General features: G+C 47.6%; 1 protein-coding gene across 4 annotated transcripts in view; it reads right to left on the bottom strand.

The window, feature by feature from the left end:
* The window catches only part of LOC147091295 (tyrosine-protein phosphatase non-receptor type 6-like), a 154830-nt gene that overhangs the window by 130968 nt on the left and 837 nt on the right, over nucleotides 1–23025 (bottom strand). Inside the window, exon 1 of one of the 4 annotated variants that reach the window (XM_085976713.1) lies at nucleotides 15038–15641. The exons of the other annotated variants lie outside the window; for them this stretch is intronic. Within the exon in view, the coding sequence (XP_085832839.1) occupies nucleotides 15038–15045 (8 nt within the window). The 5' untranslated portion in view covers nucleotides 15046–15641. Of the gene's footprint in view, nucleotides 1–15037; nucleotides 15642–23025 lie in introns of those variants that run through there. 4 annotated transcript variants of the gene reach the window in all.

The following is a 23025-nucleotide window of genomic DNA, read 5'->3' on the forward strand; positions in this document are numbered from 1 at the left end:
CAGAGTAATGCTCCCTCTACACTGTCCCATCAAACGCCAACATCAACAAGTTCCATCCCACCATCAAACTCACCATGGACTACTCCTCAGAATCAGTCTCATTCCTGGACACACGAATCTCCATCAAAGACGGACACCTCAGCACTTCACTCTACCGCAAGCCCACGGACAACCTCACGATGCTTCACTTCTCCAGCTTCCACCCTAACCACGTTAAAGAAGCCATCCCCTATGGACAAGCCCTGCGAATACATAGGATCTGCTCAGACGAGGAGGAACGCGATGGACACCTACAGACACTGAAAGACGCCCTTGTAAGAACGGGATATGACGCTCGACTCGTCGATCGACAGTTCCGACGGGCCACAGCGAAAAATCGCATAGACCTCCTCAGAAGACAAACACGGGACACAACCAACAGAGTACCCTTCGTCGTCCAGTACTTCCCCGGAGCGGAGAAACTACGCCATGTTCTTCGCAGCCTTCAACATGTCATCGATGACGACGAACACCTCGCTAAGGCCATCCCCACGCCTCCACTACTCGCTTTCAAACAGCCGCCTAACCTCAAACAGACCATCGTTCGCAGCAAATTACCCAGCTTTCAGGAGAACAGCGACCACGACACCACACAACCCTGCCACAGCAACCTCTGCAAGACATGCCAGATCATCAACACAGATACCATCATCACACGTGAGGACACCACCCACCAGGTACATGGTACATACTCATGTGACTCGGCCAACGTTGTCTACCTCATACGTTGCAGGAAAGGATGCCCCGGAGCATGGTACATCGGCGAGACCATGCAGACACTGCGACAACGGATGAACGGACACCGCGCAACAGTCACCAGGCAGGAGTGTTCCCTCCCAGTCGGGGAACACTTCAGCAGTCAAGGACATTCAGCCTCCGATCTTCGGGTAAGCATTCTCCAAGGTGGCCTTCGAGACACACGACAACGCAAAATCGTCGAGCAGAAACTGATAGCCAAGTTCCGCACCCATGAGGACGGCCTTAACCGAGATCTTGGGTTCATGTCACGCTACATGTAACCCCACCTGATGCAGGGTCATCCAGACTCGAGTCGACATTGGCTTGTTCTCTCTACACAGATGCGGCCGGACCTGCTGTGATTTCCAGCCAAAAAAAATGTTTTTTGTCTGTTTTTTTGTTTTTCATACAGACCCCAGCATCTGCAATATTTGACCCCTTGTGACCCCACCTCATTGTTCTTTGATGTAATGTTTCCCTGACTGACCTGTTTGGACACCATTCACACCTTTGATTGCTGTGATTATCTCTCTGCCGAGGTGCGATAAATGGCAGTTGGAAAGGTTACCTGTAAACATCTGACATGGTTCTCTGACTATATAAGCTGTGTCTTTATGCATTTCTCCACTTCACCTGAAGAAGGAGCAGCGCTCCGAAAGCTTGTGATTTCAAATAAAGCTGTTGGACTATAACCTGGTGTTGTGTGATTTCTTACACAGGTACAGCATGGGTTAGCTACAGAGTAAAGCTCCCTCTACTCTGTCCCATCAAACAGTCCCAGGGCAGGTACAGTACGGGTTAGATACAGAGTAAAGCTCCCTCTACACTGTCCCATCAAACACTCCCAGGGCAGGTACAGCACGGGTTAGATACAGAGTAAAGCTCACTCTACACTGTCCCATCAAACGCTCCCAGGGCAGGTACAGCATGGGTTAGATACAGAGTAAAGCTCCCTCTACACTGCCCCATCAAACACTCCCAGGGCAGGTACAGCACGGGTTAGATACAGAGTAAAGCTCACTCTACACTGTCCCATCAAACACTCACAGGGCAGGTGCAGCACGGGTTAGATACAGAGTAAAGCTCCCACTACACTGTCCCATCAAACATTCCCAGGGCAGGTACAGCACGGGTTAGATACAAAGTAAAGCTCCCTCTACACTGTCCCATCAAACACTCCCAGGGCAGGTACAGCACGGGTTAGATACAGAGCAAAGCTCCCTCTACACTGTCCCATCAAACACTCACAGGACAGGTACAGCATGTGTTAGATACAGAGTAAAGCTCCCTCTACACTGTCCCATCAAACACTGCCAGGACAGATACAGCACGTGTTAGATACAGAGTAAAGCTCCCTCTACACTGTCCCATCAAACTCTCCCAGGGCAGGTACAGCACAGGTTAGATACAGAGTAAAGCTCCCTCTACAGTCTCCCATCAAGCACTCCCAGGACAGGTACAGCACGGGTTAGATACAGAGTAGAGCTCCCTCTACACTGTCCCATCAAACACTTCCAGGGCAGGTACAGCATGGGTTAGATACAGAGTAAAGCTCCCTCTAAACTGTCCCATCAAACACTCCCAGGGCAGATACAGTACGGGTTAGATACACAGTAAAGCTCCCTCTACACTGTCCCATCAAAAAGTCCCAGGACAGGTACAGCATGGGTTAGATACAGAGTAAAGCTCCCTCTAAACTGTCCCATCAAACACTCCCAGGGCAGGTACAGCACGGATTAGATACAGAGTAAAGCTCCCTCTACTGTCCCATCAAATACTCCCAGGGCAGGTACAGCACGGGTTAGATACAGAGTAAAGCTCACTCTACACTGTCCCATCAAACACGCCCAGGGCAGGTACAGTACGGGTTAGTTACAGAGTAAAGCTCCCTCTACACTGTCCCATCAAACACTCCCAGGGCAGATACAGTACAGCTTAGATACAGAGTAAAGCTCCCTCTACACTGTCCCATCAAAAAGTCCCAGGACAGGTACAGCATGGGTTAGATACAGAGTAAATCTCCCTCTACATTGTCCCATCAAACACTCCCAGGGCAGGTACAGCACGGGTTAGATACAGAGTAAAGCTCCCTCTACACTGTCCCATCAAACACTCCCAGGGCAGGTACAGCACGGGTTAGATACAGAGTAAATCTCCCTCTGCACTGTCCCATCAAACACTCCCAGGGCAGGTACAGCATGGGTTAAATACAGAGTAAAGCTCCCTCTACACTGTCCCATCAAACCCTCCCAGGGCAGGTGCAGCACAGATTATATACAGAGTAAAGCTCCCTCTACACTGTCCCATCAAACACTCCCAGGGCAGGTACAGCACGGGTTAGATACAGTGTAAAGCTCCCTCTATACTGTCCCATCAAACACTCCCAGGAAAAATCAAATTGGGCAGAGCAGCCTTGAGGATGAGTTCATTGAGTGTATTAGGGATGGGTTTCTTGAGCAGTATGTAACTGAACCGACCAGGGGGCAAGCAACCTTAGATCTGGTCCTGTGTAACGAGACGGGATTAATTAAAAATGTCCTAGTAAAGGATCCCCTTGGAATGAGTGACCATAACATGGTTGAATTCCATATTCAATTAGAGGGTGAGATGGTTGGATCTCAAACAAGCGTGCTAAGCTTGAATAAAGGAGACTATGAAGGTATGAGAGCGGAATTGAATAGAGTGGATTGGGAAAATAGATTAAAGGGTAAGACGATACATGATCAGTGGTGTACATTCAAGGAGTTATTTTTCAACTTCCAAAAAAAATATATTACACTGAGAAGAAAAGGGTGTAAAAGAAAAGACATCCATCCGTGGCTAAGTAAAGAAATTAAGGATAGTATTCGACTAAAAACAAGGGCATATAAGGTAGCCAAATCTAGTGGGAGGATAGAGGATTGGGAAAACTTTAAAAGACAGCAAAAAATAACAAAAAGATTGATTAAGAAAGGGAAGATAGATTATGAAAGTAAATTAGCAAAAAATATAAAAACAGATAGTAAGAGTTTTTATAGTTATTTAAAAAGAAAAAGGGTGGCTAAAGTAAATGTTGGTCCCTTAGAGGATGAGACCGGGAAATTAATGGTGGGAAATATGGAGATGGCAAAAACACTGAATGAATATTTTATATCAGTCTTTACAGTAGAGGACACTAAGAATATCCCAACACTGGACAAACACGGGGCTAAAGGGGGGGAGGAGCTAAACACGATCAAAATCACTAAGGAAGTGGTACTCGGTAAAATAATGGGACTCAAGGCGGATAATTCACCTGGACCTGATGGCTTACATCCTAGGGTCTTGAGGGAAGTGGCGGTAGGGATTGTGGATGCATTGGTAATAATTTTCCAAAACTCCCTGGACTCGGCAAAGGTCCCGGCAGACTGGAAAACTGCTAATGTAACACCCTTATTTAAAAAGGGCAGTAGACAGAAGGCTGGAAACTATAGACCGGTTAGCCTAACATCTGTGGTAGGTAAAATTTTGGAGTCCATTATTAAGGAGACAGTAACAGGACATTTGGATAATCATAATTTAATAGGACAAAGTCAGCATGGTTTTATGAAGGGGAAGCCATGTTTGACAAATTTGCTGGAGTTCTTTGAGGAAGTAACGTATAGGGTGGATAAAGGGGAACCAGTGGACGTAGTGTATTTAGACTTCCAAAAGGCATTTGACAAGGTGCCACACAAAAGATTATTGCTTAAGATAAAAAATCACGGGATTGGGGGTAATATTCTGGCATGGATAGAGGATTGGCTATCTAACAGAAGGCAGAGAGTTGGGATAAATGGTTCATTCTCAGACTGGCAATCAGTAACTAGTGGTGTTCCGCAGGGGTCAGTGCTGGGTCCCCAACTCTTTACAATCTATATTAACGATTTGGAGGAGGGGACCGAGTGTAACATATCAAAGTTTGCAGATGATACTAAGATGGGAGGGAAAGTAGTGAGTGAGGAGGACATAAAAAACCTGCAAGGGGACATCGGCAGGCTAAGTAAGTGGGCAGAGATTTGGCAGATGGAATACAATACTGGAAAGTGTGAGGTTATGCACTTTGGCAGGAAAAATCGTCGCGCAAGTTATTATCTTAATGGCAAGAAACTGGAAAGTACTGAAGTACAAAGGGATCTGGGGGTCCTGGTGCACGAAACTCAAAAGGTTAGTATGCAGGTGCAGCAAGTGATTAAGAAGGCCAATGGAATGTTGGCTTTCATTGCTAGGGGGATAGAATATAAAAATAGGGAGGTATTGCTTCAGTTGTACAAGGTATTGGTGAGGCCGCACCTGGAATACTGCGTACAGTTTTGGTGTCCATACTTAAGAAAGGACATACTTGCTCTCGAGTCAGTACAAAGAAGATTCACTCGGTTAATCCCGGGGATGAGGGGATGGATAAATGAGGAGAGGTTGAGTAGATTGGGACTCTACTCATTGGAGTTCAGAAGAATGAGAGGCGATCTTATTGAAACATATAAGATTGTGAAGGGGTTGGATCGGGTGGATGCAGGGAAGATGTTCCCGATGATGGGTGAAACTAGAACTAGGGGGCATAGTCTTAGAATAAGGGGCTGCTCTTTCAAAACTGAGATGAGGCGGAACTACTTCACTCAGAGGGTGGTAGGGCCATGGAATATGCTGCCCCAAAAAGCTGTAGAAGCTACATCATTACATAAATTTAAAACAGAAGTAGACAGTTTCCTAGAAGTAAAGGGAATTAAGGGTTACGGGGAGCGGGCAGGAATTTGGACAGGAGTCTAGGTTCGGATCGGTCATGGCCCTGTGGGTAGCGGAGCGGGCTCAGGGGCCGTGTAGCCTGATCCTGCTCCTATTTCGTGTGTCTAATTCTGTTAGATTCAAGAGATGGTTCTGTGATAGTGGATTGGCGGTTAGGATCAGATCAGCCATGATCTTATTGAATGGCGGAGCAGGCTCGAGGGGCCGATTGGCCTACTCCTGCTCCTATTTCTTATGTTCTTATGTTCTTACACTGTCCCATCAAACACTCCCAGGGCAGGTACAGCACGGGTTAGATACAGAGTAAAGCTCCCTCTACACAGTCCCATCAAACACTCCCAGGGCAGGTAAAGCACGGGGTAGATACAGAGTAAAGCTCACTCTATACAGTCCCATCAAACACTCCCAGGGCAGGTACAGCACGGGTTAGATACAGAGTAAAGCTCCCTCTACACTGTCCCATCAAACACTCCCAGGGCAGGTGCAGCACAGGTTAGATACAGAGTAAAGCTCCCTCTACACTGTCCCATCAAACACTCCCAGGGCAGGTGCAGCACAGGTTAGATACAGAGTAAAGCTCCCTCTACACTGTCCCATCAAACACTCCCAGGGTAGATACAGCATGGGTTAGATACTGAGTAAAGCTCCCTTCACATTGTCCCATCAAACACTCCCAGGGCAGGTACAGCACGGGTTAGATACAGAGTAAAACTCCCTCTACACTGTCCCATCAAACACTCCCAGGGCAGGTATAGCACGGGTTAGATACAGAGTAAAGCTCCCTCTACACTGTCCCATCAAACACTCCCAGGGCAGGTACAGCACGGGTTAGATACAGAGTAAAGCTCCCTCTGCACTGTCCCATCAAACACTCCCAGGGCAGGTACAGCACGGGTTAGATAGAGAGTAAAGCTCCCTCTACACTGTCCCATCAAACACTCCCAGGGCAGGTACAGCACGGGTTAGATACAGAGTAAAGCTCACTCTACACTGTTCCATCAAACTCTCCCAGGGCAGGTGCAGCACAGGTTCTATACAGAGTAAAGCTCCCTCTGCACTGTCCCATCAAACACTCCCAGGGCAGGTACAGCACGGGTTAGATAGAGCGTAAAGCTCCCTCTACACTGTCCCATCAAACACTCCCAGGGCAGGTACAGCACGGGTTAGATACAGAGTAAATCTCCCTCTACACTGTCCCATCAAACCCTCCCAGGGCAGGTGCAGCACAGGTTATATACAGAGTAAAGCTCCCTCTACACTGCCCCATCAAACACTCCCAGAGCAGGTACACCACGTGTTAGATACAGAGTAAAGCTCCCTCTACACTGCCACATCAAACACTCCCAGGGCAGATACAGTACAGGTTAGATACAGAGTAAAGCTCCCTCTACACTGTCCCATCAAAAAGTCCCAGGACAGGTACAGCATGGGTTAGATACAGAGTAAATCTCCCTCTACATTGTCCCATCAAACACTCCCAGGGCAGGTACAGCACGGGTTAGATACAGAGTAAAGCTCCCTCTACACTGTCCCATCAAACACTCCCAGGGCAGGTACAGCACGGGTTAGATACAGAGTAAATCTCCCTCTGCACTGTCCCATCAAACACTCCCAGGGCAGGTACAGCATGGGTTAGATACAGAGTAAAGCTCCCTCTACACTGTCCCATCAAACCCTCCCAGGGCAGGTGCAGCACAGATTATATACAGAGTAAAGCTCCCTCTACACTGTCCCATCAAACACTCCCAGGGCAGGTACAGCACGGGTTAGATACAGTGTAAAGCTCCCTCTATACTGTCCCATCAAACACTCCCAGGAAAAATCAAATTGGGCAGAGCAGCCTTGAGGATGAGTTCATTGAGTGTATTAGGGATGGGTTTCTTGAGCAGTATGTAACTGAACCGACCAGGGGGCAAGCAACCTTAGATCTGGTCCTGTGTAACGAGACGGGATTAATTAGAAATGTCCTAGTAAAGGATCCCCTTGGAATGAGTGATCATAACATGGTTGAATTCCATATTCAATTAGAGGGTGAGATGGTTGGATCTCAAACAAGCTTGCTAAGCTTGAATAAAGGAGACTATGAAGGTATGAGAGCGGAATTGAATAGAGTGGATTGGGAAAATAGATTAAAGGGTAAGACGATGCATGATCAGTGGTGTACATTCAAGGAGTTATTTTTCAACTTCCAAAAAAAATATATTACACTGAGAAGAAAAGGGTGTAAAAGAAAAGACATCCATCCGTGGCTAAGTAAAGAAATTAAGGATAGTATTCGACTAAAAACAAGGGCATATAAGGTAGCCAAATCTAGTGGGAGGATAGAGGATTGGGAAAACTTTAAAAGGCAGCAAAAAATAACAAAAAGATTGATTAAGAAAGGGAAGATAGATTATGAAAGTAAATTAGCAAAAAATATAAAAACAGATAGTAAGAGTTTTTATAGTTATATAAAAAGAAAAAGGGTGGCTGAAGTAAATGTTGGTCCCTTAGAGGATGAGACCGGGAAATTAATGGTGGGAAATATGGAGATGGCAAAAACACTGAATGAATATTTTATATCAGTCTTTACAGTAGAAGACACTAAGAATATCCCAACACTGGACAAACAGGGGGCTAAAGGGGGGGAGGAGCTAAACACGATCAAAATCACTAAGGAAGTGGTACTCGGTAAAATAATGGGACTCAAGGCGGATAAATCACCTGGACCTGATGGCTTACATCCTAGAGTCTTGAGGAAAGTGGCGGTAGGGATTGTGGATGCATTGGTAATAATTTTCCAAAACTCCCTGGACTCGGCAAAGGTCCCGGCAGACTGGAAAACTGCTAATGTAACACCCTTATTTAAAAAGGGCAGTAGACAGAAGGCTGGAAACTATAGACCGGTTAGCCTAACATCTGTGGTAGGTAAAATTTTGGAGTCCATTATTAAGGAGACAGTAACAGGACATTTGGATAATCATAATTTAATAGGACAAAGTCAGCATGGTTTTATGAAGGGGAAGTCATGTTTGACAAATTTGCTGGAGTTCTTTGAGGAAGTAACGTATAGGGTGGATAAAGGGGAACCAGTGGACGTAGTGTATTTAGACATCCAAAAGGCATTTGACAAGGTGCCACACAAAAGATTATTGCTTAAGATAAAAAATCACGGGATTGGGGGTAATATTCTGGCATGGATAGAGGATTGGCTATCTAACAGAAGGCAGAGAGTTGGGATAAATGGTTCATTCTCAGACTGGCAATCAGTAACTAGTGGTGTTCCGCAGGGGTCAGTGCTGGGTCCCCAACTCTTTACAATCTATATTAACGATTTGGAGGAGGGGACCGAGTGTAACATATCAAAGTTTGCAGATGATACTAAGATGGGAGGGAAAGTAGTGTGTGAGGAGGACATAAAAAACCTGCAAGGGGACATCGGCAGGCTAAGTAAGTGGGCAGAGATTTGGCAGATGGAATACAATACTGGAAAGTGTGAGGTTATGCACTTTGGCAGGAAAAATCGTAGCGCAAGTTATTATCTTAATGGCAAGAAACTGGAAAGTACTGAAGTACAAAGGGATCTGGGGGTCCTGGTGCACGAAACTCAAAAGGTTAGTATGCAGGTGCAGCAAGTGATTAAGAAGGCCAATGGAATGTTGGCTTTAATTGCTAGGGGGATAGAATATAAAAATAGGGAGGTATTGCTTCAGTTGTACAAGGTATTGGTGAGGCCGCACCTGGAATACTGCGTACAGTTTTGGTGTCCATACTTAAGAAAGGACATACTTGCTCTCGAGTCAGTACAAAGAAGGTTCACTCGGTTAATCCCGGGGATGAGGGGATGGATATATGAGGAGAGGTTGAGTAGATTGGGATTCTACTCATTGGAGTTCAGAAGAATGAGAGGCGATCTTATTGAAACATATAAGATTGTGAAGGGGTTGGATCGGGTGGATGCAGGGAGGATGTTCCCGATGATGGGTGAAACTAGAACTAGGGGGCATAGTCTTAGAATAAGGGGCTGCTCTTTCAATACTGAGATGAGGCGGAACTACTTCACTCAGAGGGTGGTAGGGCCATGGAATATGCTGCCCCAAAAAGCTGTAGAAGCTACATCATTACATAAATTTAAAACAGAAGTAGACAGTTTCCTAGAAGTAAAGGGAATTAAGGGTTACGGGGAGCGGGCAGGAATTTGGACATGAGTCTAGGTTCGGATCGGTCATGGCCCTGTGGGTAGCGGAGCGGGCTCAGGGGCCGTGTAGCCTGATCCTGCTCCTATTTCGTGTGTCTAATTCTGTTAGATTCAAGAGATGGTTCTGTGATAGTGGATTGGCGGTTAGGATCAGATCAGCCATGATCTTATTGAATGGCAGAGCAGGCTCGAGGGGCCGATTGGCCTACTCCTGCTCCTATTTCTTATGTTCTTATGTTCTTACACTGCCCCATCAAACACTCCCAGGGCAGGTACAGCACGGGTTAGATACAGAGTAAAGCTCCCTCTACACAGTCCCATCAAACACTCCCAGGGCAGGTAAAGCACGGGGTAGATACCGAGTAAAGCTCACTCTATACAGTCCCATCAAACACTCCCAGGGCAGGTACAGCACGGGTTAGATACAGAGTAAAGCTCCCTCTACACTGTCCCATCAAACTCTCCCAGGGCAGGTACAGCACGGGTTAGATACAGAGCAAAGCTCCCTCTACACTGTCCCATCAAACACTCACAGGACAGGTACAGCATGTGTTAGATACAGAGTAAAGCTCCCTCTACACTGTCCCATCAAACACTGCCAGGACAGATACAGCACGTGTTAGATACAGAGTAAAGCTCCCTCTACACTGTCCCATCAAACTCTCCCAGGGCAGGTACAGCACAGGTTAGATACAGAGTAAAGCTCCCTCTACAGTCTCCCATCAAGCACTCCCAGGACAGGTACAGCACGGGTTAGATACAGAGTAGAGCTCCCTCTACACTGTCCCATCAAACACTTCCAGGGCAGGTACAGCGCGGGTTAGATACAGAGTAAAGCTCCCTCTAAACTGTCCCATCAAACACTCCCAGGGCAGATACAGTACGGGTTAGATACAGAGTAAAGCTCCCTCTACACTGTCCCATCAAAAAGTCCCAGGACAGGTACAGCATGGGTTAGATACAGAGTAAAGCTCCCTCTAAACTGTCCCATCAAACACTCCCAGGGCAGGTACAGCATGGATTAGATACAGAGTAAAGCTCCCTCTACTGTCCCATCAAATACTCCCAGGGCAGGTACAGCACGGGTTAGATACAGAGTAAAGCTAACTCTACACTGTCCCATCAAACACGCCCAGGGCAGGTACAGTACGGGTTAGTTACAGAGTAAAGCTCCCTCTACACTGTCCCATCAAACACTCCCAGGGCAGATACAGTACGGGTTAGATACAGAGTAAAGCTCCCTCTACACTGTCCCATCAAAAAGTCCCAGGACAGGTACAGCATGGGTTAGATACAGAGTAAATCTCTCTCTACATTGTCCCATCAAACACTCCCAGGGCAGGTACAGCACGGGTTAGATACAGAGTAAAGCTCCCTCTACACTGTCCCATCAAACACTCCCAGGGCAGGTACAGCACGGGTTAGATACAGAGTAAATCTCCCTCTGCACTGTCCCATCAAACACTCCCAGGGCAGGTACAGCATGGGTTAGATACAGAGTAAAGCTCCCTCTACACTGTCCCATCAAACCCTCCCAGGGCAGGTGCAGCACAGATTATATACAGAGTAAAGCTCCCTCTACACTGTCCCATCAAACACTCCCAGGGCAGGTACAGCACGGGTTAGATAGAGCGTAAAGCTCCCTCTACACTGTCCCATCAAACACTCCCAGGGCAGGTACAGCACAGGTTAGATACAGAGTAAAGCTCCCTCAACTGTCCCATCAAACACTCCCAGGGCAGGTACAGCACGGGTTAGATACAGAGTAAAGCTCCCTCTACACTGTCCCATCAAACACTGCCAGGGCAGGTACAGCACGGGTTAGATACAGAGTAAAGCTCCCTCTACACTGCCCCATCAAACACTCCCAGAGCAGGTACACCACGTGTTAGATACAGAGTAAAGCTCCCTCTACACTGCCACATCAAACACTCCCAGGGCAGGTACAGCACGGGTTAGATACAGAGTAAAGCTCCCTCTACACTGCCCCATCAATCCCTCCCAGGGCAGGTGCAGCACGGGATAGATACAGAGTAAAGCTCCCTCTACACTGCCCCATCAAACACTCCCAGGGCAGCTACAGCACAGGTTAGATACAGAGTAAAGCTCCCTCTACACTGCCCCATCAAACACTCCCAGGGCAGGTACAGCACGGGTTAGATACAGAGTAAAGCTCCCTCTACACTGTCCTATCAAACCCTCCCAGGGCAGGTGCCGCACGGGTTATATACAGAGTAAGGCTCCCTCTACACTGTCCCATCAAACACTCCCAGGGCAGCTACAGCACGGGTTAGATACAGAGTAAAGCTCCCTCTACACTGTCCCATCAAACCCTCCCAGGGCAGGTACAGCACAGGTTATATGCAGAGTAAAGCTCCCTCTACACTGTCCCATCAAACACTCCCAGGGCCAGGGCTGGTACAGCACGGGTTGGATACAGAGTAAAGCTCCCTCTACACTGTCCCATCAAACACTCCCAGGGCAGGTACAGCACGGGTTAGATACAGAGTAAAGCTCCCTCTACACTGTCCCATCAAACACTCCCAGGGCAGGTACAGCACGGGTTAGATACAGAGTAAAGGTCACTCTACACTGTCCCATCAAAAACTCCCAGGACAGGTACAGCACGGGTTAGATACAGAGTAAAGCCCCCTCTACACTGTCCCATCAAACACTCCCAGGGCAGGTACAGCACGGGTTAGATACAGAGTAAAGCTCCCTCAACACTGACCCATCAAACACTCCCAGGGCAGGTACAGCACGGGTTAGATAAAGAGTAAAACTTCCTCTGCACTGTCCCATCAAACACTCCCAGGGCAGGTACAGCACGGGTTAGATACAGAGTAAATCTCCCTCTACACTGTCCCATCAAACACTCTCAGGGCAGGTACAGCACGGGTTAGATACAGAGTAAAGCTCTCTCTACACTGTCCCATCAAACACTCCCAGTGCAGGTACATCACGGGTTAGATACAGAGTAAAGCTCCCTCTACACTGTCCCATCAAACACTCCCAGGGCAGGTACAGCACGGGTTAGATACAGAGTAAAGCTCCCTCTACACTGTCCCATCAAACACTCCCAGGGCAGGTACAGCATGGGGTTAGATAGAGAGTAAAGCTCCCTCTACACTGTCCCATCAAACACTCCCAGGACAGGTACAGCACTGGTTAGATACAGAGTAAAGCTCCCTCTCCACTGTCCCATCCAACACTCCCAGGGCAGGTACAGCACGGGTTAGATACAGAGTAAAGCTCCCTCTACACTGTCCCATCAAACACTCCCAGGGCAGGTACAGCACGGGTTAGATACTGAGTAAAGCTCCCTCTACGCCGTCCCATCAAACACTCCCAGGGCAGGTACAGCACGGGTTAGATACAGAGTAAAGCTCCCTCTACACTGTCCCATCGAACACTCCCAGGGCAGGTACAGCACGGGTTAGATACTGAGTAAAGCTCCCTCTACACTGTCCCATCAAACACTCCCAGGGCAGGTACAGCACGGGTTAGATACAGAGTAAAGCTCCCGCTACACTGTCCCATCAAACACTCCCAGGGCAGGTACAGCACGGGTTAGATACTGAGTAAAGCTCCCTCTACGCTGTCCCATCAAACACTCCCAGAGCAGGTACAGCACGGGTTAGATACAGAGTAAAGCTCCCTCTACACTGTCCCATCAAACACTCCCAGGGCAGGTACAGCACGGGTTAGATACAGAGTAAAGCTCCCTCTACACTGTCCCATCAAACACTCCCAGGGCAGGTACAGCACGGGTTAGATACAGAGTAAAGCTCCCTCTACACTGTCCCGTCAAACACTCCCGGGGCAGGTGCAGCACGGGTTAGATACTGAGTAAAGCTCCCTCTACGCTGTCCCATCAAACACTCCCAGGGCAGGTACAGCACGGGTTAGATACAGAGTAAAGCTCCCTCTACACTGTCCCGTCAAACACTCCCGGGGCAGGTGCAGCACGGGTTAGATACTGAGTAAAGCTCCCTCTACGCTGTCCCATCGAACACTCCCAGGGCAGGTGCAGCACGGGTTAGATACAGAGTAAAGCTCCCTCTACACTGTCCCATCAAACACTCCCAGGGCAGGTACAGCACGGGTTAGATACAGAGTAAAGCTCCCTCTACACTGTCCCATCAAACACTCCCAGGGCAGGTACAGCACGGGTTAGATACAGAGTAAAGCTCCCCCTACACTGTCCCATCAAACACTCCCAGGGCAGGTACAGCATGGGCTAGATACAGAGTAAAGCTCCCTCTACACTGTCCCATCAAACACTCCCAGGGCAGGTACAGCACGGGTTAGATACAGAGTAAAGCTCCCCCTACACTGTCCCATCAAACACTCCCAGGCAGGTACAGCATGGGTTAGATACAGAGTAAAGCTCCCTCTACACTCCCATCAAACACTCCCAGGACAGGTACAGCACGGGTTAGATACAGAGTAACGCTCCCTCTACACTGTCCCATCGAACACTCCCAGGGCAGGTACAGCACGGGTTAGATACAGAGTAAAGCTCCCTCTACACTGTCCCATCAAACACTCCCAGGACAGGTACAGCACGGGTTAGATACAGAGTAAAGCTCCCTCTACACTGTCCCATCAAACACTCCCAGGGCAGGTGCAGCACGGGTTAGATACAGAGTAAAGCTCCCTCTACACTGTCCCATCAAACACTCCCAGGGCAGGTGCAGCACGGGTTAGATACAGAGTAAAGCTCCCTCTACACTGTCCCATCAAACACTCCCAGGGCAGGTGCAGCACGGGTTAGATACAGAGTAAAGCTCCCTCTACACTGTCCCATCAACACTCCCAGGGCAGGTACAGCACGGGTTAGATACAGAGTAAAGCTCCCTCTACACTAGACTTGATAAGCACCTTGTGAATTAGTCCCTTTTCAGCTTATCTTTACTCCCAGAGACATTTTCAGACACAGTGTCCATTCAATGTAGATTGTTGTCCATTGTTCCTCATTCCCAGGTGGAGACAGGGATAGGCTAGGGATGCATGTTGGGCCATGTCAGCTGAGCTGGTCTTTGTATGCCCGTGTTATGCCATGCTGGCTCGTGTTAGCCTGTGTTGGCTCGTGTTGATCCGTGTTAGCCCGTGCTGGCCCATGTTAGCCTGTGTTAGCCCGTGTTGGCCCGTGTTGGTCCATGTTAGCCCATGCTGGGCCGTGTGAGAGGCCCTGTGAGCAGGTACCCAGGGTCGGGGAGGTTGGCCAGAGGAGGTAGAGTGGAGACATCGCAATTGAGCAAAGAGGGGCCGGGTGTCCTCAGCCCTGACTGGGTGCTGCATGGGTCCGACACACAGACAGACAAACAGCCGGAGCCTTACCTCACCATCGCGGACCCAGACTCTCACTCCAGGAAAGGAGCTTAAACGGTTGAGGACGACAAGAAAAAACGGAACTTTGATCAGGCCTCCTGCTCACGAGTCTCTCTTCCTCTCTGTCTCTCTCTCTGTCTCTCTCTCTGTCTCTCTCTCTCTCTGTCTCTGTCTCTCTCTCTCTCTGTTCCTCCCTCACTCTCCCTCTCTCTGTCTCTCTCTCTCTCTTCCTCTCTGTCTCTCTCTCTGTCTCTCTCTCTGTTTCTCTCTCTCTCTGTCTCTGTCTCTCTCTCTCTCTGTTTCTCCCTCACTCTCCCTCTCTCTGTCTCTCTCTCTCTCTTCCTCTCTGTCTCTCTCTCTGTCTCTCTCTGTCTCTCTCTCTGTCGCTCTCTCTTTGTCTCTGTCTCTCTCTGTCTCTCTCCTCTCTCTATCTCACACTCTGTTTCTCACACTCTCTCTGTCTCTCTCTCTCTCTCCTTCTCGCTCTCTCTCTCTCTACGGCCAGCTCGATACTGTCAGTTCTCCTGAGTGTTGCGGAGAGAGAGAGAGAGAGAGAGGCCTTGCAGACAAGAGAGAAATGCTTGCAGTAGCAACAGCCACAAAAAAGGAAGTCACGGACTCCAGAGGCCAATCAGCCCGTTGAGCTGCCCCGCTGGGCTTCGCAGGAGGGGCGGGGGAGGAGTGAAATTGCCTTTGAGGCCGCGCTACGGTCTGTCACTCCCTCCCATACCCACGACTCTCACTGGGGATCAGTTTCCACAGGTGCTAACTGCCCTTGCCCCACCCCGTTACCCTGCCTGAGAAGCCACAGGCATGAGGTCCAAACACAGAATGGCAGCAGGCTATTCGACTGTGGAGGCTGCATCGCTGCCGAAATCCAGAATTCCAGGAGGTTTGGGGAACATTGATGCAGAGAATATTGGATATTCGGGAGTGAGTTACAGGCTGGAATCTAATCGAGGGGCTCGAGGGGTTTATATGTAGAATAACAGATACCCGGGAGTGAGTTACAGGCTGGAATCTAATCGAGGAGTTCGGGGGGGTTTATATATAGAATAACAGATACCCGGGGGGTGAGTTACAGGCTGGAATCTAATCGACGGGTTCGGGGTTTTTATATAGAATAACAGATACCCGGGAGTGAGTTACAGGCTGGAATCAAATCGAGGGGTTCTAGGGGGTTTATATATAGAATAACTGATACCCGGGAGTGAGTTAAAGGCTAGAATCTAATCGAGGGATTCGGGGGTGTTTATATATAGAATAACAGATACCCAGGGGTGAGTTACAGGCTGGAATCTAATCAAAGGATTCGGGGGGGTTTATATATAGAATAACAGATACCCGGGAGTGAGTTACAGGCTGGAATCTAATCGAGGGGTTTGGGGGTTTATATATAGAATAACTGATACCCGGGAGTGAGTTACAGGCTGGAATCTAATCGAGGGGTTCGGTGGGGTTTATATATAGAATAACAGACACCCAGGAGTAAGTTACAGGCTGGAATCTAATCGAGGGGTTCGGGGGTGTTTATATGCAGAATGACTGATACCCGGGAGTGAGTTACAGGCTGGAATCTAATCGAGGGGTTCGGGGGTGTTTATATATGGAATAACAGATACCCGGGAGTGAGTTACAGGCTGGAGTCTAATCGAGGGGTTCGGGGGTGTTTATATATAGAATAACAGATACCCGGGGGTGAGTTACAGGCTGGAATCTAATCGAGAGGTTCGGACGTGTTTATATATAGAATAACAGATACCTGGGAGTGAGTTACAGGCTGGAATCTAATCGAGGGGTTCGGGGGTGTTTATATAGAATAACAGATACCCGGGAGTGAGTTACAGGCTGGAATCTAATTGAGGGATTCGGGGGTGTTTATATATAAATTAACAGATACCCGGGAGTGAGTTACAGGCTGGAATCTAATCGAGGGGTTCGGTGGGGTTTATATATAGAATAACAGATACCCGGGAGTGAGTTACAGGCTGGAATCTAATCGAGGGGTTCGGTGGGGTTTATATATAGAATAACAGATACCCGGGAGTGAGTTACAGGCTGGAATCTAATCGAGGGGTTCGGTGGTGTTTATATATAGAATAACTGATACCCGGGGGTGAGTTACAGGCTGGAATCTAATCGAGGGGTTCGGTGGGGTTTATATATAGAATAACAGATACCCGGGGGTGAGTTACTGGCTGGAATCTTTTCGAGGAATTCGGGGGTGTTTATATATAGAATAACAGATACCTGGGAGTGAGATACAGGCTGGAATCTAATCGAGGGGTTCGGGGGTTTATATATAGAATAACAGATACCCGGGGTGAGTTACTGCTGGAATCTAATCGAGGGTTCGGGGGGATTATATATAGAATAACAGATACCCGGGAGTGAGTTACAGGCTGGAATCTAATTGAGGGATTCGGGGGTGTATATATATAGAATAACCGATACCCGGGAGTGAGTTACAGGCTGGAATCTAATCGAGGGGTTCGGGGGTGTTTATATATAGAATAACAGATACCTGGGAGTGAGATACAGGCTGGAATCTAATCGAGGGGTTCGGGGGTTTATATATAGAATAACAGATACCCGGGGGTGAGTTACTGGCTGGAATCTAATCGAGGGGTTCGGGGGATTATATATAGAATAACAGATACCCGGGAGTGAGTTACAGGCTGGAATCTAATTGAGGGATTCGGGGGTGTATATATATAGAATAACCGATACCCGGGAGTGAGTTACAGGCTGGAATCTAATCGAGGGGTTCGGGGGTGTTTATATATAGAATAACGGATACCCGGGAGTGAGTTACAGGCTGGAATCTAATCGAGGGGTTCGGGGGGGTTTATATATAGAATAACAGATACTCGGGAGTGAGTTACAGGCTGGAATCTAATCGAGGGGTTCGGTGGGTTTATATATAGAATAACAGATACCCGGGAGTGAGTTACTGGCTGGAATCTAATCGAGGGGTTCGGGGGGTTTACATATAGAATAACAGATACCCGGGAGTGAGTTACAGGCTGGAATCTAATCGAGGTGTTCGGGGGCTTTATATATAGAATAACTGATACCCGGGAGTGAGTTACATGCTGGAATCTAATCGAGGGGTTCGGGGGGTTTATATATAGAATAACAGATACCCGGGAGTGAGTTACAGGCTGGAATCTAATCGAGGGTTCGGGGGGTTTATATATAGAATAACAGATACCCGGGAGTGAGTTACAGGCTGGAATCTAATCGAGGGGTTCGGTGGGGTTTATATATAGAATAACAGATACCCAGGAGTGAGTTACAGGCTGGAATCTAATCGAGGGGTTCGGTGGGGTTTATATATAGAATAACGGATACTCGGGAGTGAGTTACAGGCTGGAATCTAATCGAGGGGTTCGGTGGGGTTTATATATAGAATAACGGATACCCGGGAGTGAGTTACAGGCTGGAATCTAATCGAGGGGTTCGGGGGGGTTTATATATAGAATAACAGATACCCGGGAGTGAGTTACAGGCTGGAATCTAATCGAGGGGTTCGGTGGGGTTTATATATAGAATAACAGATACCTGGGAGTGAGTTACAGGCTGGAATCTAATCGAGTGGTTCGGGGGTGTTTATATATAGAATAACGGATACCCGGGAGTGAGTTACAGGCTGGAATCTAATCGAGGGGTTCGGGGGGGGTTTATATATAGAATAACCGATACCCGGGAGTGAGTTACAGGCTGGAATCTAATCGAGGGGTTCGGTGGGGTTTATATATAGAATAACAGATACCTGGGAGTGAGTTACAGGCTGGAATCTAATCGAGTGGTTCGGGGGTGTTTATATATAGAATAACGGATACCCGGGAGCGAGTTACAGGCTGGAATCTAATCGAGGTGTTCGGGGGGGGGTTATATATAGAATAACCGATACCCGGGAGTGAGTTACAGGCTGGAATCTAATCGAGGGGTTCGGGGGGGGTTTATATATAGAATAACCGATACCCGGGAGTGAGTTACAGGCTGGAATCTAATCGAGGGGTTCGGGGGTGTTTATATATAGAATAACGGATACCCGGGAGTGAGTTACAGGCTGGAATCTAATCGAGGGGTTCGGGGGGGTTTATATATAGAATAACAGATACTCGGGAGTGAGTTACAGGCTGGAATCTAATCGAGGGGTTCGGTGGGTTTATATATAGAATAACAGATACCCGGGAGTGAGTTACTGGCTGGAATCTAATCGAGGGGTTCGGGGGGTTTACATATAGAATAACAGATACCCGGGAGTGAGTTACAGGCTGGAATCTAATCGAGGGGTTCGGGGGGTTTATATATAGAATAACTGATACCCGGGAGTGAGTTACATGCTGGAATCTAATCGAGGGGTTCGGGGGGTTTATATATAGAATAACAGATACCCGGGAGTGAGTTACAGGCTGGAATCTAATCGAGGGGTTCGGGGGGTTTATATATAGAATAACAGATACCCGGGAGTGAGTTACAGGCTGGAATCTAATCGAGGGGTTCGGGGGGTTTATATATAGAATAACTGATACCCGGGAGTGAGTTACATGCTGGAATCTAATCGAGGGGTTCGGGGGTGTTTATATATAGAATAACAGATACCCAGGGGTGAGTTACAGGCTGGAATCTAATCGAGGGGTTCGGTGGGGTTTATATATAGAATAACAGATACCCGGGAGTGAGTTACAGGCTGGAATCTAATCGAGGGGTTCGGGGGGTTTATATATAGAATAACAGATACTCGGGAGTGAGTTACAGGCTGGAATCTAATCGAGGAGTTCGGGGGTGTATATATATATATAGAATAAGAGATACCCGGGAGTGAGTTACAGGCTGGAATCTAATCGAGGAGTTCGGGGGTGTACTATATATATAGAATAACAGATACCCGGGAGTGAGTTACAGGCTGGAATCTAATCGAGCAATGCGGACGTATATATATATTGCATAACGGATACCTGGGACAGAGTTACAGGCTGGAATCTAATCATGCGGTTCGGGGGGGGGTTTATATATAGAATAACAGATACCCGGGTGTCATTTACTGACTGGAATCTAATCGAGGGGTTCGGGGGGGTTTATATATAGAATAACGGATACCCGGGAGTGAGTTACAGGCTGGAATCTAATCGAGGGGTTCGGGGGGGGGTTTATATATAGAATAACAGATACCCGGGAGAGGCTTACAAGCTGGAATCTAATCGAGTAGTTCTGGGGTGTATATATATAGAATAACGGATACCCGGGAGTGAGTGACAGGCTGGAATCTAATCGAGGGGTTCGGGGGGTTTATATATAGAATAACAGATACCCGGGACTGAGTTGCAGGCTGGAATCTAATCGAGGGCTTCGGGGGTTTTATATATAGAATAACAGATACCCGGGAGTGAGTTACAGGCTGGAATCTAATCGAGGAGTTCGGGGGTGTTTATATATAGAATAACTGATACTCGGGAGTGAGTTACAAGCTGGAATCTAATCGAGGGTTCGGTGGGGTTTATATATAGAATAACAGATACCCGGGAGTGAGCTACAGGCTGGAATCTAATCGAGGGGTTCGGGGGGGGGTTATATAGAATAACGGATACCCGGGAGTGAGTTACATGCTGGAATCTAATCGAAGGGTTCGGGGGTGTATATATAGGATAACTGATACCTGGGTGTGAGTTACAGGCTGGAATCTAATCGAGGGGTTCGGGGGGTTTATATATAGAATAACAGATACCCGGGAGTGAGTTACAGGCTGGAATCTAATCGAGGGGTTCGGGGGGGTTTATATATAGAATAACGGATACCCGGGAGTGAGTTACAGGCTGGAATCTAATCGAGGAGTTCGGGGGGTTTATATATAGAATAACGGATACCCGGGAGTGAGTTACAGGCTGGAATCTAATCGAGGGGTTCGGGGGTTTATATATAGAATAACAGATACCCGGGAGTGAGTTACAGGCTGGAATCTAATCGAGGAGTTCGGGTGGTTTATATATCGAATAACAGATACCCAGGAGTGAGTTACAGGCTGGAATCTAACCGAGGGTTTCGGGGGGGTTTATATATAGAATAACGGATACCCGGGAGTGAGTTACAGGCTGGAATCTAATCGGGGGGTTCGGGGGGTTTATATATAGAATAACAGATACCCGGGAGTGAGTTACAGGCTGGAATCTAATCGAGGGGTTCGGGGGGTTTATATATAGAATAACAGATACCCGGGATTGAGTTACAGGCTGGAATCTAATCGAGGGGTTCGGGGGGTTTATATACAGAATAACAGATACCCGGGGGTGAGTTACAGGCTGGAATCTAATCGAGGGGTTCGGGGGGGTTATATATAGAATAACAGATACCCGGAGTGAGTTACAGGCCGGAATCTAATCGAGGGGTTCGGGGGTTTATATATAGAATAACTGATACCCGGAGTGAGTTACAGGCTGGAATCTAATCGAGGGGTCGGGGGGTTTATATATCGAATAACAGATACCCGGGAGTGAGTTACAGGCTGGAATCTAATCGAGGGGTTCGGGGGGGTTTATATATGGAAAAGCAGATACCCAGAGGTGAGTTACAGGCTGGAATCTAATCGAAGGGTTCGGGGGTTTATATATAGAATAACTGATACCCGGGAGTGAGTTACAGGCTGGAATCTAATCGAGGGGTTCGGGGGGTTTATATATAGAATAACTGATACCCGCGAGTGAGTTACAGGCTGGAATCTAATCGAGGGGTTCGGGGGGTTTATATATAGAATAACAGATACCCGGGAGTGAGTTACAGGCTGGAATCTAATCGAGGGCTTCGGGGGTTTATATATAGAATAACAGATACCCGGGAGTGAGTTACAGGCTGGAATCTAATCGAGGGCTTCGGGGGTTTATATATAGAATAACTGATGCCCGGGAGTGAGTTACAGGCTGGAATCTAATCGAGGGGTTCGGGGGTGTTTATATATAGAATAACAGATACCCGGGAGTGAGTTACAGGCTGGAATCTAATCGAGGGCTTCGGGGGTTTATATATAGAATAACAGATACCCGGGAGTGAGTTACAGGCTGGAATCTAATCGAGGGGTTCGGGAGGTTTATATATAGAATAACGGATACCCGGGAGTGAGTTACAGGCTGGAATCTAATCGAGGAGTTCGGGAGGTTTATATATAGAATAACGGATACGCGGGAGTGAGTTACAGGCTGGAATCTAATCGAGGGCTTCGGGGGTTTATATATAGAATAACAGATACCCGGGGGTGAGTTACTGGCTGGAATCTAATCGAGGGGTTCGGGGGGTTTATATATAGAATAACAGATACCCGGGAGTGAGTTACAGGCTGTAATCTAATCGAGGGATTCGGGTGCTTTATATATAGAATAACAGATACCCGGGAGTGAGCCACAGGCTGGAATCTAATCGAGGGGTTTGGGGGTGTTTATATATAGAATAACAGATACCCGGGAGTGAGTTACAGGCTGGAATCTAATCGAGGAGTTCGGGGGTGTTTATATATCGAATAACAGATACCTGGGAGTGAGTTACAGGCTGGAATCTAATCGGGTGATTCGGGGGTGTTTATATATAGAATAACAGATGCCCAGGAGTGCGTTACAGGCTGGAATCTAATCGGGTGGTTCGGGGGTGTTTATATATAGAATAACAGATACCCGGGAGTGCGTTACAGGCTGGAATCTAATCGGGTGGTTCGGGGGTGTTTATATATAGAATAACCGATACCCGGGAGTGAGTTACAGGCTGGAATCTAATCGAGGGGCTTGAGGGGGTGTTTATATATAGAATAACAGATACCCGGGAGTGAGTTACAGGCTGGAATCTAATCAAAGGGTTCGGGGGGTTTATATATAGAATAACAGATACTATAGAAACCTAAGAAAAGAGTATATATAAATAATGCGAATGTATATTTATACACTCAGGGATCTACCTGTTTATACACTGTATGAATAGATCTGTGTTTATGTGTTCAACCATAAATGTAT

Source organism: Somniosus microcephalus, unplaced genomic scaffold, assembly GCF_052327205.1.
Source record: "Somniosus microcephalus isolate GS21.2 unplaced genomic scaffold, FLI_Smic_1.0 unresolved_chr3, whole genome shotgun sequence".
Classification (NCBI taxonomy): domain Eukaryota; kingdom Metazoa; phylum Chordata; class Chondrichthyes; order Squaliformes; family Somniosidae; genus Somniosus; species Somniosus microcephalus.